The 17,001-nt window shown below is 51.7% G+C and overlaps 1 protein-coding gene across 5 annotated transcripts in view; it reads right to left on the bottom strand.

Moving 5' to 3' along the window:
• CAPN3 (calpain 3) overlaps positions 1-17,001 on the bottom strand; it is a 50,193-nt gene that overhangs the window by 3,285 nt on the left and 29,907 nt on the right. Inside the window, exons 5-16 of one of the 5 annotated variants that reach the window (XM_045771417.2) lie at positions 16,222-16,390; positions 15,221-15,364; positions 13,252-13,335; positions 12,299-12,384; positions 10,061-10,138; positions 9,117-9,277; positions 7,881-8,050; positions 7,535-7,546; positions 6,632-6,840; positions 5,817-5,853; positions 3,746-3,763; positions 678-791 (exon numbers count right to left, since the gene is read on the bottom strand). In XM_045771417.2, coding sequence (XP_045627373.2) covers positions 678-791; positions 3,746-3,763; positions 5,817-5,853; positions 6,632-6,840; positions 7,535-7,546; positions 7,881-8,050; positions 9,117-9,277; positions 10,061-10,138; positions 12,299-12,384; positions 13,252-13,335; positions 15,221-15,364; positions 16,222-16,390 — 1,282 coding nt within the window. The remainder of the gene's footprint in view (positions 1-677; positions 792-3,745; positions 3,764-5,816; positions 5,854-6,631; positions 6,841-7,534; positions 7,547-7,880; positions 8,051-9,116; positions 9,278-10,060; positions 10,139-12,298; positions 12,385-13,251; positions 13,336-15,220; positions 15,365-16,221; positions 16,391-17,001) is intronic. The other 4 variants (XM_087859116.1, XM_045771427.2, XM_087859115.1 and 1 more) reach the window with 4 other exon arrangements.

Genomic DNA, 17,001 nt, shown 5'->3' with positions numbered 1-17,001 from the left:
CACCAGCTAGAGCCTTCCCCACTGTTTTCAACTCGACCTTCTCAACCAGATGAGTCCCAGAAGGACAGAGGGGACCAGACCATTCTGATACCTCCAGCCACCTGTGTCATCAAGTAAAAGTCCTCAGAGGACCCCCACTCCGCTGCACGGACACTGCAGCATAGAGGAGGTGGCCCTGGCTTTGTCTGTGGGATTTGGTCCCTTAGCCTCACCTCCACTAAGTTTTATATGCCCTCCTCTCCCCACCGCAATAGAATACCCTTCCCTGGGCTCTGTGGGCCTCCATTTCTGATGCCATCCTCTTTTCTGCTACTATCCTCTATCCTCTCATTGTCAAGGGCTTGAGGATACCAGGAAACAGGAGCTGCTCTGTCTTGGGCTCTCTCAAGCTGGTTGCATCTCAGGCTTTGCCTCCCGTTTCCCTCACTGTCCAGGCTGGGGTCTCCAGCGGGCAGGCTCAGCCTGTCCTTCCCTGGCCCAGGACCGGCTTGGCGTGGCTGCCAACCCCCAAGACATTCACCGAAGCAGCACCCCAAATTTTAGAACTTGAGCGAAAAGATCAGTGGGATACATCCAAACCTCCAGATGTTACAGGGACACCCCACCCTACAGCCCCTCCAATCCAGAGGACCCCAGTTATGTGCTGGCCACCCCATTCATGCCACATGCTCAAAAACCTGTGGGGATTTCTCTTGCTTATCAGGGCTCGTTTTGTCTTTGCCCTCCTCTGATTCCTGGTCCACACCCAGTTCCTTGTTGCTGTTTGCTCTGTCCGAAACGAAGATGATGGGCTGGAGAGAAGAGGGACGTGGGGAAGGGGCAGGAAGAGAGCAGGGATTACAGGCTGAGCGGGCACATGGACGCAGCCTCCCTCCAGGAGCAGCTTTGTCCAGGGAAGAGGAGAAGAGCAGAGTTGGCAGCTCTTGAACCTCAGTCCACGCTCCATCCCTGCCACTAACAAGCTGTCTGTGACTTGGGGAGAGATGCCAAGTCTCTCCGGACCTCAGTTCCTTATCTCCTGATGGTGGGGCTCTGAGGGTTAAACAAGGTCATCAGTACACGTGGAAATGCTAAGAGTGTTACAAGCAGTGTGATCTAGTGCAATGATTTTCAAGTATTTTGTAGGCTTTTTTTTTCCAAATGGAAGCACCGCTCAAACTAAATTTCCCCAGAAGCCCATTGTATATGAAGTCATTAAAAACAGGCTTCTCTGCTCGATGAAGAGGGTAGAGCTTTTTTCCCCCCGCACACCTGTGCCACCCATGGCAGCTGGGGAGGCACCTGCAAGGAACCTCTAGGACACTGCCGAGGACCGATGGAAAAAAGGACTTGGATTAGTGGCATGGTCAGTGGGGGAGAGGTCAGAGCGCTGAGCTGCAAGTCCAGCCCTGCCCTCACATACAAGAAATACCGTCTGTGGCCTCAGGCTACTCATCCATTAATGTGGATGACAAAACCTGCTTGACCTTTCCCATGGGGCTCTTGGGTGGGGGGCATGAGATACTGAATATCAAATTGTACTGCAAAAACATCTAATATGCTACACAAATATAAGGCGTATTTTCAAGGCATGCCGACGCAAGTGAAGAGGACACAGAAGGAGCGGAGAGCAGCTGCCGTGCTGTGCCGATCCTAGCTGGAGCCGTACACCCCACAGCGAGAGCCAGAAGAAGGCGAGGCCGTCAGGGCTTGCGGCTGCAGCGCAGAAAGCGATGGGGCAGTCAGAGTCCCTCAGCGCAGAAGAGCAACTTGGCTGGGTTCTGAATCCCTGTCTGCCTTTCCACGCTATCCATCTAGAACAGCACAAATGAGCAGACCTGTGGAAATAAGCTTCCCGAACTTTGGTTTCTAGCAGGCCCCAAAGGTCCTGGCTTGCCCTGCATTTCAAGCAAAGGGTCGTGCTCAAGCAACTGGTGCTTGTGGGGATCCTAGAGCAAGCGTGGGTCTCAGCTGGAGGGGGAATATGTGCCTACGGACATGGCGTGGCCAGGGGTCACCCCTGCCAAGATACACATCTCCGGGCCCAAGTGTGGGTCTGGATAACACAGGCTTTGGAGGGTAGGGGGCCTGAACCAGACTGATGAGGGCAAGAAACATGGGATTGGAGCAGATAGATATGGCTTCCAGTTTCCCCACTCATTAGTTGTATGTCCGTGGGCAAGTCTCTTCACTTCTCTGAATATCCGTAAAATATCTATAGAAGGGGAAGAATAATAGCACCTACCTTGTAGACAGTGTTGTAACTGAAAGCGATGTCTGTTTTACCCCTAGCACAGTGCCTAATATGTGGTAGATGCTTGCTCACCGTCAGCTCTGGTCTGCACAGCATCAGTACTCAGAGGACCTCTATCTTGGATCTTTCCAGGAACCACCATAAACACTAACACCAAACCTTGTCTGATAGCCTACGGCTACTACCCCATGGGCTTGAGGATGCCCAAAGGCAGTCATTTCTGGACGGCACTCTGAGTGCTCAACCCAAAATTCAGAAAGGGTTAGCCATCATGGTAGGCCCTGGAGACCATGGGAAGGTTGTGGGGTAAATGGAGCAAGGATGTAGGAGGGAGTTTGAATCGCTCAACAACTGTAATCTTGAATTCTAAAACCACACGAAGGGAACAGTGCCCCTGGTCCCCGATGAAAGCTTGGTTCTGAGGCCCCTGAGGTGCTCTAAGCACACACGGTCACCTTAGCTACGGTGTTCTTACAGCAGAGTGGTTATAACCAGGACACTTAGGAGGAGATCTTAGAGAGGCCCTGGTGAATCCGTAGGTCACCACAACCTCCCAAGATCCCAAGAGGGGAAGCTGTCCAGGTAGCTCTCATTCCCCATTAAACCAGTCAAGTTGATGAGCTCCTCTGGGGCTATGAGGGTGAGGATCTCTTCCCTCTTCCCCACTGCTATCTGGACTCAGCATGCAGAGTCTGTTGGGTCCCATGGCTTAGAGGAGCCTGCGTTTGGAATGAGAGGTCACTTGTCTAGAAGGGGATTTGGAACAAGAGCCTCAGCAGAGACTCAGACTCTCTGAGCATCCTCTTCCAACCTAACCCCAGCAGGCTAAGAAAAAAGGAGGAGTGGGGAGCAGACAGGGAAGAGAAAGGAGGGAGAAGGAGCAGTCCTGTCTACAGAACAGGTGGCTGGCATCTCAAGACCGTCTCGTCTCCATGGAAACCCTCACACGCGTATCTCACTGTACCCTGAGAAATAACCAGTTGCCATTCCCCCCAAGAATCAAGCCTTGCTTCGCAGAGCCAAACCCACTTCTGAGAAAGAAGGGGTGTTCTTTCTGGTTTTGTAAGAGGCCCATTTTCACTGGTTGGCCATCCTCTGCCTCCCTCATCGGAGAGGTGGGCATGGTGGTGCTGAGCAGACTCGGGGGCTAGACTGCCTGGCTCCCGGTGCCGGCTCTGCCATTTACTGGCTCTGAGGCCTTGGACAAGTCAGTTCATCTGTCTGTACCTGTTCTTCCTCTGAAAATGGGGATAATAACAGTACCAATCTCACAGGGCCCTTGTGAGGATTGAGTTTATCCATGCCAAGCACCTGGAAGAGTGCCTGGCATGTAGCCTTCCCTTGGCCGGTGTTAGCTCACATGGGTCCACACCCAGAGCTGCACTGGGGGCCCAGGAAGGCAGGGTGGCAGCGGGGGCAGCAAGGGAAGAGGCGAGTCGGGGACACGTGCCATCACACACACACATGCACAAACACATTCTGCTGTCTACCCACTCACGCTGTTACACCCACCTTGGTTTTTTTCTTTTTCTGCATAAGGAAAGGAAACAATAAATGCAGAATAAGTGAAAGTCAAGTTTCCAGAAAACCCAGTGGCTTCTGGCTTCCCTGTGACTTGGTCCTCAGCTTGGGGTGAGTTTCTGGGGTTCAGGAATCTGGGCTACATAGAGCCAAAAGAGGCCTGGAGGGTGAAGGGAGGGGAAAATCCTCTGGGTCTAGAGACTGGCGGTTGCTCCCACGCTGCTCTGTTCTTACGGTCCACTCCCATCCTGGACACCGCCAAGGAAAGGGATCTTCTGGCTAATGTTTTGTATTTTTAATTGAAGTTAGTTACTAAAACACCGGAAGAAGTGGCTCACCCATACTGGCCTAAAAATGAATTTTGTTTGATTTACAGAGTTTGGGTTTTCTTTTCTTTTTTTTTTTCTGTTGTTGTTTTTGCAAATATTTAACATAGGGAGAGACTTAACATGGAAATCTAGGTTTTTGGGCTTTAAAAAAATAAATAAAACTAGAAGGCCTGGCAGGCTCCATGAGCCTGTGACCCGCTGTGGCAAAAATCTGGGGAGCTGAGAGCAGCTGCTGTCTATACCCTCCAGATGCCGCAGTCACCACCACTCCAGTTGTCCCTCCAACACTGAAGCTCAAGAGTCAGTGGAGAACTCCAGGCAAGTATGCATGTGTAGGGACACCCAAACCCCACAGCTGCCTGCCCTACTCAGGTGACACGCCAGTTCCGCTAGGCTCCTGAGTTTGAAATTCCTGATAAATACACTACTCTGATGGCTAATGTCTAAAAGATAAGTATAGGCACGCCTGGGTGGCTCAGTGGGTTAAGCATCTGACTTCGGTTCAGGTTGTGATCTTGGGGTCCTGGGGTCGAGCCCTGCATTGAGTCCCATACTCAGTGGGGAGTCTGCTTGTCCCTCTTCCTCTGCTCCACCCCTTGTGTGTGCTCTTTCTCAAATAAATAAAATCTTTGAAATACATAAAATAAAAAAGTATAGAACCAAATGCACCTAATACTAAAACCAGTGTCCTGTGATAATTCAGAAGGCACTTGGACAGGGTCAGGACTAGAACCATGCGTGTAACTACCCAAAAGACAATTTGGTGGGGCATTTGCTGTCTTCTCATTGGCCCAAGTCACACAGAGCACAAGCGACTAGTTTACAAACCAGGGCGCAAAGGCCCAAGGCAGGCACAAGACTCCTTAATACAAGGAGACACCACATAAGCCAACCCCATGCTTGTAACTCTGGGATTCACATCCCCGGAACAGGTCTCGGCATGGCGACCAGGGAAAGAGTGTGAGTCTGGACTCCGAGAATCTGGATGTCAGTTCCAGTCCTGCCACCTATGAGCTCTGGGAACTTGAGGGCGCCATTTAACCCCACAGAGCCTCTCCTTCCTTCCTTTAATGCCAGGGATAATAATAACCTTATTACATCTCAGAAACCTTGCAAGGATCAAGTGAGGTAATGCACAGGAGAAGTGTCACATAAGAGATAAAGCGTGTGACTAATAACCACCGTGTGGGAGCCGGCGCTGTGCTAGACACTTCGAGTACATGACCTCACAGATTTCAACTTCACAAGAGCCTTGCGAGGCACTTATTATTATCCCTATTTTACAGAGTAGGAAAACTGAGGGGTTATGTAACTTGTCCAAATCACCCAGCTGGTAGGTGGAGGTCCCAGGGTTTGGCACTGACTCCAGAGCTGGTGTGTATTTTCTGTATCTGAGATTGGCCCTCATAATCCAAGCTTGCTGCTGCCCTTTCTGTCCCTGCCTATGGCCTTGACCCCTCCCTCTAGTGGTACAAACCGCTTCTTCCCTCGAGGACTCTCTTGTGTGCTTCCTAGCCCCCGGACTGACTACGTGGCCCTAGCACCATGAGGCCTGTTACTCCAGTCATGACAAACAGAAATTGCAGGAATGTGGAAGAATTGCTTTGAGTGTCCCAGGCTCCCATCTTCCTCTTCCAATACCCCCTCTCCCCTCCACCACGCTTCTGTCCCCTGCCTGGATCAGGGAAGGTGACCCTCTGGACCTTTTCACACATCAGAACCAGACCACTCACCACTGGCCGATCCACGGAGATTGTATTTTCAACTTCCCTGTGAGAAACACAAACGTGAGGGGTGGGGGTCTCAGTGTCACCAGGAGCAAGCAGGAAGCAGAGAGAGGATTTGCTCAGGTCATGCAGCTTCTCAGAGCCAAGTCGGGACTGACTTCAGAGGAACCCCAGGAACTAATATCTCCCACTACGGGAACCAGCCCCATGTCGGCACCATCCCCCGCAGCCATGGGTTCTTGTTGGCTTTGCCCAGAGCTCCCCAAAGTCAGGCTCAGCCACCTACCCACGGACCTTGTGTTTCTTTCAGGGGCAGAGTTCAGAGGAGTTGGGCTTATGAACTCATCTGCAGTGACCAAAAATGCAGGATAATGCCATGCTGGCTTCCCTGGCCACCTTACCTAAAAGTTCCATCACCCCCAATGCCTCCTGTCCCTGTTGCCTACTTTCTTTTCTTCTTCTTATCACTCGTCTCCCTCTAACATATATATGTGTGTGTTTTCCCCCATGCCATGTTGTCTCCTGCTAGAATGTTAAGCTCCATCAGAGCAGGGATTTCTTTGTTTAATTCACTGCCCTATCCTCAGTGCCTACAGGATGAGTGCCTGGAACATAGTAGGTGCTCAGTAAATATCTTGGGATGACAGACTGACTAAATGAATGCAGCTGTGGCCAGTGGGTCAGGAGCAGAGGAAGAAGGGCCGCCTGGTCCACATATCCCAGGACTGCTACAGGACTGGTCCAGCTACCTCATGCCTCCAGTCTCTGGAACGGGCTGCATGGGCTTTTGGGGACAGGTGGGGAAGGGGGGTCTGACTCACTCAGAGAGGTTCCTCTTTTCAGAGAAGACCCGGAGGATGAATTCTCCCTCCTGGTGGGGCTCATAGGTGGAAGGCACAATGACGTACTCGCTGGGAGGCAGGCGGAAGCGCTCGGACACCTCTCGCATGTTGATGTAGGTTTTGCTCCTGGCCTTGGAGGCATTGTACAGGAAGAAGTCCTTCTGCAGGTGCTGCTTGTTCCCATGCATCTGACAGAAGAGCCAAGGGGTGGAGCTCCTTGAGAAGGATGGCCTGTCCTGATCACATTCCCCCCTCCAGGGGTCTCTTCCCAACTCCCTGGTCACCCAGGTCACAGTCATGACCTACATACCTCCGACTCCCAAGGCCTCAAGTAGCTCAATATCCCTGGAGCTCCCTACCCCATTTCCTCCTCCTTTCCTGTTGTGATTCAGGAGTGAAGGTCAAGTCTATCATTCCCCCACTTACCGGAACTGTGGCTGGTCAGCTCCAAATCACCTCCAGGCTGGGGAAGGACCCCAAGGAGGCAGGAGGGGCCTTGGTTGGGGTCTGAAGGAGGTGATTCCTCCATCCCAAAGAAGGCAGTCACCCTCAGAATGTGTGTCTGAGTGTGTAATTATGAGTGCAAATGTGTATGACTATGAGCATGTGTGTGCGTGTGCGCGCGTGTGAGATGTGAATCTGAATGTGTGAGAGCAGGTGTGTAACCGTCTCTGGTGGGAAGGGAGAAAGGGCACATGGTGACGGTGACAGTCAGGAGGTCACCCTGAGGTACCCTCTCTGGAGTTCATGACACAGGCAAGACCCTCCCCTATCATAGTCCTGCCCTCAAACCCCACCAGGAAGCTTCCCGACGTGCCACTGAGGGACACAGGACCCCCAGGCAATGCTGCACACAACTGCTGGCCACTGCCACTTCTATACCTCTTTGGGAACCTTGAGGAGAAACAGAAAAAGAAGATGCTCAGATTCTGCGGGTTTCACATCTGATCAGGGCTGACAAGTGCACAGGAAGGGAATACCAGCAACTGTGGAGTCAGTGCAGAAGCCTGATTGCCCACCTTCTACCTGGCCAGCCCCAGCCCCAGCCCCACTGCACCTCCCCCACCCTGGGTTTTTTCCCCTTGTGACAAATATCTAAGAGCTTCTGACACAAGTGGGCCTGATACCAGCAGTTCTGGGGGGCACGGAGTCCTGGGGAAGCCCCCAAACCCTCCCCTCTGAGGAACGTATGTGTTTCTGGAGCCGAAGCTGGTCAGGAGCTGCACACCTCGTAGATGGCAAAGCCAATGGTGAAGAGGTTGGCCCCCAGCTTCCGGTCCTTCCGCCGGTTCTTCTGCATCAGGGCCACCAGGAAGCTGCAGATCACCTCCGAGTCGTCAGGGTCATCGTCCTCCTCCAGGAGCTTCAGACGGTACTGCGGGTTGGTCCAGAAAGTGTCTGTGCCCCCCAGGAAGGAAATGTACATTCGCAGCTGCCTCTCAGAGAAAGGGCAGGAAGAGGACTAAGACAGAGAGAACCTATTTCTCTCCTGCCTCTAGGTGCTCAATAAATACAGAAGGAGTGATTCAGGCATTTGTCCAAGGATGTGGGGAGAGCAGTGGGTAGCCTACACCTTCATACAGCTGGAGCCCACTGCGTGGCTGTGTGGCTCCCTCTCCCTCTCTGAACTGTGATGCTCGTTCTCTGCTGATGGCTTCCCTTTCCTCACCTGCCCTTGAAATGTGGTTGGTCCCTGGGACGTGGTCTTGGGCCTCTCTCCCACCCCACTGTTCTGCCCCCCTAGGCTGTCTGATCCACTTTTTAACTGTCCCTGCATAACGGTGATGTAGATCCCAGCCACCATCTCCATTTGACTCCCTCCCTCCTTCCCTTCCTCTCTCTCCCTTCTGTCTTCTTCCTTCTCTTCTTTCCATCCTCTTTCCACAAATACATGTTGAGTTCTAATCCTATAATCAAGGACCATCCTATTCTGTGCATCCAGTTCTCTATGACACATCTTCCCCTGGATACTCTACGGATGCCTCAAACTTCCCACGTCCCCAGCTAAACTGCCCTCCCTACAAGCCCACAACCAACTCCACCAAAAAACCAACAACACGCTGAGTTTTGTCTCCTGTGTGTCTTATGTTGCTACATTGACACCATCCCCTCAAGGCCCCCAAACTGGGAAATTTGAAGTCACTCTTCAGGGACTTCACTCAATTTTCGGCCCCGAGCCTGCCCCCTTCCCTCCATCTCCGCTGCCCGGGACTTGCTCCGGCTTTCATCATCTCTGGCTTGCACCCCTGCAGTCGCTGCTAACTCTGTGTTCAGTCCCATCCTCAGCGTTATGAGTGCAGTATCGTTCCGACATGGTGTCCTGCTTAGAAGTTGTTACCAGCTCCCTACAGCACACTCCTCAGCATGGCCCTTTCCTTCTCGTGAAGCGGGGAGGGTTTCGTAAGATAAGATACACCTGGAACTTGTTCCGCTCGGACCCTCCCCCACCCCGAGCGTCTCGCACCTGGGAAGTTGCGGCAGCCTCCGGCAGAGCAGCCTCTCACCCAGCGGCCCTCATTCACAGACACCGTCCAGGTCTGCAGTTTGTCGGACTCCAGGGCATCAGCCGTGAGGTTGCAGATCTCCAGCTTTGTGAAATGGTAGATGAAATCGTCATAGGACATCCTGAGAGGTTGGAAGAGAGAGAGTCATATGGGAGATTGGGAAAGGTAAGACTCCGGGACGAGCGCAGCGCGATCAGACAGTTCAGACGAACTTGGGCACAGCCCCAGAGAGGACCCCGTCTCTCTCTTTAGGGTAAACACTGTCTGTTCTCATGTTTCCATCCCAAACTACCATCTCTTCCGGGAATGACTCAAACTTCTGTGTCCTTGATGGGAGAACTTGGCTGCATTTCAGTTCTCCAATGGAACCATGTCCCTCTGCCCTGGACCCAGGCACTGTGCTGGGCTCAGCAGAAAGAGAGTTTAGGAGAGGACAGACAACTAAGCAAGCAATTTCGAGGATGATGAGTCTCACTAATTAATCCCAGTCCTGGGCAAAACAGGGGGATCCTGAAGAAAGTTCCCTTTAAGCTGAGACTCGAGGGCCGCGTAGAAATGATCTGAGTGTGAGTCTGGCACTTGGGTGAGCAAAGTAGAGTTGCCTTGGCTCAGAAGACAGCTCTGCAAGGACCAGGGATCAAGTGGCTGGAGCCGCGTGCACCACAGAGGGGCACAGGTAAGGTAGGAGCCACATCATTTTGGCCTGGTCACAGGCTCAGTCATCACTGTGACCTGGCTCCTCTCAGAACCCCATCCTTGCTGGGCCTTGGACTGAAGGAGGAGAACAAGGCCCAGATCTCCTGAGGGCTGGGGTCTTTGACTTCTTTCCGGGGACTGAGGTTTGAGATTTTAGCTCCCCACCTCATCCTTCACGCTTTGGGGTCCTCCTGAGTCCTGGACTCACCAGAACTCTCCATCCTCAGTGACCTGGTGCTGCAGACGGGCCTTCTCGGCTTTGTCCACAAAGCTCCAGTCCTTCCAACTGGAGGGAAAATACAGAAATTATGAAAGGAAGAAGAAGGGGAGGCCTGATGTAGGCTGGGGCAGGAGGTATCAAGAGAAATATGAAAAAGTTGAAAGAATGGCCCACCTCCAAATTGCAGCAAGCGTGATGCGTGAAAATGGAAATCTGATCTGATCCCCTCAGTGTAAAACCCAATAGTGGCTTCCCACCATCCGCAGGAGTAAGACCTTATATGGGTTTGTAAACGCTTGATTCTTCTCTGGCTGAGGTTTTTTTTTTTGGTTTTGTTTTTTTTTTAATCCCTCCTCACAGTTTAAAGGTTAAGAATTGAGCTCTGGAAATAGATTAACTGGATTCCATTTAGTTTTAGATTTTTTTTTTTAAGTAGGCTTCATGTCCAGCAGGGAGCCCAACATGGGGCTTAAACTCACAACTCTGAGATTAAGACTTTAGCTGAGATCAAGAGTCTGATGCTTAACCGACTGAGCCACCCAGGCACCCCCCAGGATTCCATTTAATAATACCAGTACTAGCCGTGTAACCTTGGGCATGTCACTTAACCTCTCAGCATGTTTTCCCAACTGCAACAGGGGAATGAGTATTATTGTCTACTCAGAGGGCTGCGATGAGCAATGAGTGAAATAACGCATGCAAAACTTTTAGACTAGTGCCTGCCCTCTAATAACTAACTGTCTGAGTTCTAAGAAAAAGACCAAGCATGCAAACATTTCCTTTCTCCTGCCACCCCAGGAAATAGCCTGGCTGCGTGTTTCTAAAGGCTGGCTGGTTTTCCACACTCTCCTCAGGAGGGAGGAAATGAAGCACATTTGTGTTTCAGGCAGGCTGAGGAGAATAAAGCGAAACTGGGTTGTCCTTAGCAAGGTAAGGGATTGAGGAAGGGCTTGGGGTCAGGGAATGCTCCAGGGGAAATGGAGGTTCCGGAGAACAGAAGGAGGACCCGGAGCAGGGAGGGTGGTCTCCTTGAGTGACCCAGAGATGGGCCCCACTTGTTAGCAGTCCCTGTGATGGAGGCATTGGCAGGATGTGGGTTAAGGCTGGACACCAAACTATGGGGCTGGAGAACACAGTGAGGGTCCCTGTGGGTGACCTGGACCAGCGGAGAGCCCAGGTGCCATGCTGCTCTCTTGGGCAACCTTTTTCCACTCTTCCTATCCCACCCGAACTAAGTGAGGGGCTCCCTCTTTGGGACCTTTATCTTATTAGTGGTTGTTCTGTCCTTCCCACTGGAACGTGACGTCTACAGGGGCAGGACCTGTGTCTCCCTGTTCATTTCTAAGTCCCCAGGAGTTGTGTGGGACCTGCCACCTAGCCCCCCCGCCCCCCCCCCCACTGCTGAGGGAAGGAAGGCGGTGAATGTCTGCAGGAGGCAGTGAGAAGACGAGAGTCCGCAGAATACCCCAGTCTCTCCGGGGAGGCTGCCTGTTCAGGGACTGTCCTCAGTGCCCAGCCCTGTGCCCGCTGCCCGGCAGGTGCTCAGTGACACTAAGTGAAGGTAGAGCTGAATGAACCAGCAGTGAATGTGCCCTGGGTGGAGGGAGCACAGGGGCTGAGGAGCGCACGCAGCTACCAAGTCCCGCTGTATCCTCCCGGGAATGAAAGAGCTCAACGGGCTGTCCTCCCCTCAGGGAGGCAGCTGGAAACCAGTGATTGGGGGCACTCTAAAAGCTTTGTAAATGTTTTCGAGCCATCATGTAACTTCCCCATGTTTGTTGTTTTCGCTGCACCCAGTTCGTCCCTCTCAGTGATAAGCGGCAAGCTTTTTCAGGGGGACCTCTTTATGGGGACAGCAAGGGAGAGGAAATCTTAGCCCTGGCTAGGCCCTCTCTAGCCCACCACAGAAGTGGTAACATTGTTCCCATTTTACAGATAAGGAAACAGGGAAGGGAAATCAGAGCCCTGCATTCACACTTCACTTCTATCTGGACCTAGAGCCCATGCTTTCTAGAATCTTCCCTTTCCAGCCAATGGCCATCAGTGAGGTCTTTGGATCCCTAGCTCCCTGGCTTCTCTGTGGGCCCTTCCCTGGAGCCCACATCCTCTCTTCCCCTCTGCGGATCATGGGTCTTGAGGGTAATTTTAGACGAAGCATTTGTAGTACTCTTGTGGTGTGGTATCCAACACAGCCTGGCCCCGGGCTCTGCGGGCCGCCTCACCTACCCATCACTCCAGGAGCCGTTCCACTCCACCTGGCCCCAGGGGTTCCGCAGCCGCACCAGCTTCACTTTCTCACCCTTGAACAGAGCCTTGGACAAAGAGAAAAAGCTCTCTTGCTCTGGGCCTTTCTGGAAAGGGGGTTTTCTGTCTTGCCCTGAGGGCTAGGATGGGGACAGGGAGAGAATCCTGTGCAGGGGCTGTCCTGCCTGGTCCTGGTCGAGGAGACTAATCAGAGGCTCTCTGTGAAATGGCAGAGGGAATGTCTGAACCATAGGCCTGAGTCTGCAGAGGTCAGGGGTTCACTGTCTATTAGAAAGTGATTTTCCTGGCCATTATGAGCTTTGGGACAAGGGGTAGGGTGTACACTGTAGGGCTGCTCAAGTACACGAGGTGTCTCTGTTTGAATTAGAAAAAAAAACCACCCCTGCTGGCTGAGGAACTACAGACAAATGACCCCCATAGGTGGACCAATTAGAAAAATGTGGCCCTTCCTCCAGTCTCTGCCCATCCCTGTGGATGGGGCACCGACTGCCCAACTGTGCACAGTGGTCCTGACAAGTTTCCTGTCTCCAGCCAAATGTGCCAGGAGGAGCAAAGTAGTGTAACCGTTCAACTCCCAGAGAGCAGGAAACACGAGAGCCCATGAAAGAAATTTCATAAAACCAAAAAGCGATTTCTATTTGTTCCCTGGAAACAGGAAACTAAGTCCCAAATAGTTGGGGAAACTGCCATCTTTAGCACTAAAAGCAAAGATGATCTGAGCACCACCTTGTGGCAAGATCCGTCTCTCCCTGTCCCAGGGGCCCCCTCCAGCCACAGGCTCTGGACCCAGACCTTGAGCAGAGCCCCCGAGAGGAGGCCAGGTCTGCAGAGGTGAAAGGGGCCCAGGAAGCTAAGTCCTGACTTCAGGAGGCGACCCAAGTGGCTCCCACGCCTGCCCGTCCCACCAGCCTCACCTCCTCCAGCCCAGTGACTGAGTAGGCATGGCCCTTGACTAGCCCGCAAGCCATTCTGGTTTCATACTGAACCGGAACAATGGTCTGTGGAGCAAAAACCAGACAGCCTGTCAGGGGTCAGATGGCGGAGGTTCTGCTGCCTCAGAGATGAAGTGCACATGAGATAGCCTTCCCGGTTCTGCGAGGACAAGGACGAGTCCACGCTCTGAAAGGGGGCCTCCCGGCCATGCGAGCACCACTGCTGGCCCTTTTGGAGAGGCAAGGAGACACAGCCCAGACGACTGGTTTCCCTCAAGCTGGTTGCCCCGAAAAGGTCTGTTCTGACCATCGGAGATCCACGTGAGGCCGGGACAATACTGAGGTAGGTGAGAGGACGCCTGCCCCTCCTTTCTGGATCTCTTGGGGTCTTCAAAGGAGGAGCAGGGACCAAGGGAGGCTGCCTGGGACCCAGGCTCCCCCTTCCCCTGAGCCCACCCAGAGGTGATTCTTCCCGGAAGAGAAAGGAAGTGAGAAAAGAGATTAGACGAAACATATAGGCGTAACCTCCTTTCTGTATATCCCCTCACCTCCTCCAGACCCACGGAGAACATGATACTCAAGAAATCAAGAGTCACAGAGCCCAGGGAGGGAATTTGGAGGAGGCCAGAGGCGAGTCCTGCTCAGACATGACTCAGCCTATGGGGGCAGGGGAAGCTCTTCCATTTGCAGAAACCCCCAAGCGGCCGCCCCAGGAGATGCTCGGCAGAGGGGTAGGCTCTCTAACGCCCAGTGAACCCTAGGCCGTATCTCTGTGACTTCATGTTGCCTGTTAATGTGACCGCTTTAAGAAGAGCTTCAGAGGACATGCTGGGCTGTACAACTCGTGAGCCTTTTCAAGCTCCGGGATGAGCCAGGGTTTTTTGGCATCGTAGCCTCTTTCACATCTCAGTCCTTATGGAACCCAGACCATGCTGAATAGAAAGGGATGGGGCAGGAGATCCACACATCCCTCAAGTCTGGACCTGGGAAACCACTTGGAACGACTCCTTTGGCATTACCTATGCACACCTAGCAATTCCTCCACTGGCCAGTCTGTCCCAAAGGGTCATCACAATGCACACAAGGACATATCTCTTACGATATTCATGATGGCATTTAAAAATAATAGCCAACACAAGACATAGAAAACAGTCCAGTTTTCCAATAATAGGGTATTGGGTTAATAAATGATAACTTATCTGAATGTCGGCATACTGTGCAGCCACTAAAAAATGTTTTAGGAGGCACATTAACAATATAATTCATATTGGTACATTAAGAACATAAAGCTAACTGAAAAAAGCATAACTGCAAAGAGGTACATAGAATATAAGATTTTTAAAATAAACATTTAGATGAGCTATATGCAAAGAAAAATCCTAGATGGACGTATACTAAATACTTAGAGTTACTACCTTTAGGTGTTAGAGAATGTAGGTTAATTTTCTGTATGGCTCTGTCAGTATTCCTCAGTGAATGTGCATTACTTCTGAAAGTACTAGAATATAAGCTCCGTGAGGGAAGAGACTATTCTAGTGAACAAAAACTATTTTGTTTGTTTACTAGGAGAGTGTCTGGCACTTAGTAGGAGCTCAATAAATATATGTTGAATGAACAAGTGAATGAATTAGAAGAGGAGATGTATTTTTAAAAATAAGTGAAGTCTCTCTTGTATTTCTGCTTGTTAATTTGTTAGCAGAGAAACTGCCAGGAGCACAGGGTATGAAGGAACTCCAACTCCAAATCCAAAACAGAGATTCCCTCCAAATCCCGTCTCTCCCACCTTCTTCAGGAGCCTTGGATCGGGCAAGTTATTCCCACCCACACCCTCGGAAGGCCCATGCAGAGGTCAGTGTGTAAGGCCCCGGCTGTTGAGGGGAGTCTAACAGCAGTAGGCCGGGTCATGCAGGTCGGAGGGGTGGGCAGTCCTGACAATTGGAGCTGTACACACCCGGGTCGGTCTGTCCTCTGAGCCTCTGGGGACGAGGTCTGAGTCCCTGAATTGCGAGTTATCCATATTCCTCACCATCCGTGCAATCAACTCCCCCATTTTCAGTCCAGAAGGAGAGGTTCCATAGGTCATGTTTGTGCCATCCTGAGGCCCGATGGGTGAGGGCCAGGGACAGTCCAGGAGAAGGAGCCAGAGCAAACAAGGGAGGGTGATAGAAAGGGAAGGAGACAGAAAGAAGGGAGGGGACAGACAAGGAAAAGAGGAGAGAGAAACAGCGTGAATGGAGACAAGATGGAGAAAAGTGATACAGAAAGAAAATGTTCATCTATGGTTGTTTAATGCTAGCTGATCTTCCCATGCTTTTGGACCCATTTGGAGTATGGGGAAAGGAAGGAAATTCAGGAATTTAAATTGGGCCCTTTCCTCAGCGATGGAAAGAGCCAAGACTATTACACACTAAGCCGCCTCCAGGGAAGGCGTGTCTCCTAAAACTTAGGAGGCCTGGCCACTCTACCATCTCCTTCCCTTGGCCCCAGTCTCTGTTCACACCACTCTGTGGCACTGAGACCGTGCCTGCAGGCCAAGCTTCTCCCAGATTACAACGCAAAGCCCACATCCTAGGAGAGACAAGAGCAAAGCTCAGTGACTGGGAGGCTGTCTTGGGGAATGGCAGGTTCTGGTCCAGAACCAGGTATGTGGCCAGCTTAACTGGGCCATGCTGGGGCTGAGCAGTACTGACCACAGGAGGCCGGTGCTGATGCAGGCCTCTGGACCTATTTCTACCTGAAGTCTGGGGTTTGGAATATCTTTGCCCTATTTCTTTGGCGAAAATCCCCAGGAACCCTTCTTCCTGGAGAAATTTTCAAAGTTGAGAGCCAGTTCCTGCTTCCTAAAACAAAATATCCACCCAAAATATCCCCGAGGAAAGCCCTACACTGCTCTTCATCATGTGACCCGATAGCCGGCTGCTCCCTGCCCTGCACCCCACACCCCAGACTTACGTCAATGGAGCAGCCCATGAGGGAGCCTCTCTCGATGGCTTTCTTCATGATCTTGTACATGTCTCTGGGAGCATCCTTGATCTCAAAAAACTCTGTCACCCCTCCTGTGAAGTCCTCCATGGCCTCTGTAGTGTTCCCACCTTTCAGAGCCTCATAGGAACCATGGAGCCTTGGAGAGAGAACGAAGACCAATCCGAGGTCACAGGGTTCCAAGTGCCATGTCACCAGAACTTTACTCTCGGGTCCTGTAATGTTTTCTTATCTAATTCCCCAACAACCCTATAAGCTAATGGGATAGATGCTATGATTTCCTTTCTTCACATCGGAGAAACTGAGCTCCAGAGGCAAAGTGGCTTACCCAAGGCCCCAGGGACCCAGAAGCACCAGGACTGGAACCCAACTATTCCCACTTCCTGATAGTTCTCTTTCCACCATACCCTAAACCCTAAGGATGGGTTCCATTAGAGCCATTAGTAGTAGGTGGGGTGGAGCTTCCAAGTTGAGAGACAATGAGACTTTATTAATATACTGTAAGATCATGAAGTTGAGCCAAGCAAGGCCCTGGGATGTGAGCTTCAGAGATGTAATGCTCAGGTCCAAGACTTGCAACACCAACCTTTGATTCTGAAGGCAGAATGAAACTGCTCGCTATGGGAAGCTAAATCTAGAGATTCTCTACACGTTTTCATTCTGCCCTTAAATATAGTGTTTTTAGTTAGAGTCATTGCTGCCTGGACCTGATCGTCTCTGACTTTGGGTCACAGTCGAACACACACACAC

This window comes from Ursus americanus, chromosome 36 (assembly GCF_024610735.1).
Source record: "Ursus americanus isolate L20-20 chromosome 36, mUrsAme1.1.p, whole genome shotgun sequence".
Classification (NCBI taxonomy): Eukaryota; Metazoa; Chordata; class Mammalia; order Carnivora; family Ursidae; genus Ursus; species Ursus americanus.
The sequence above is the reverse complement of the archived record's forward strand: the minus strand, read 5'-3'. Positions and strand labels throughout refer to the sequence as shown.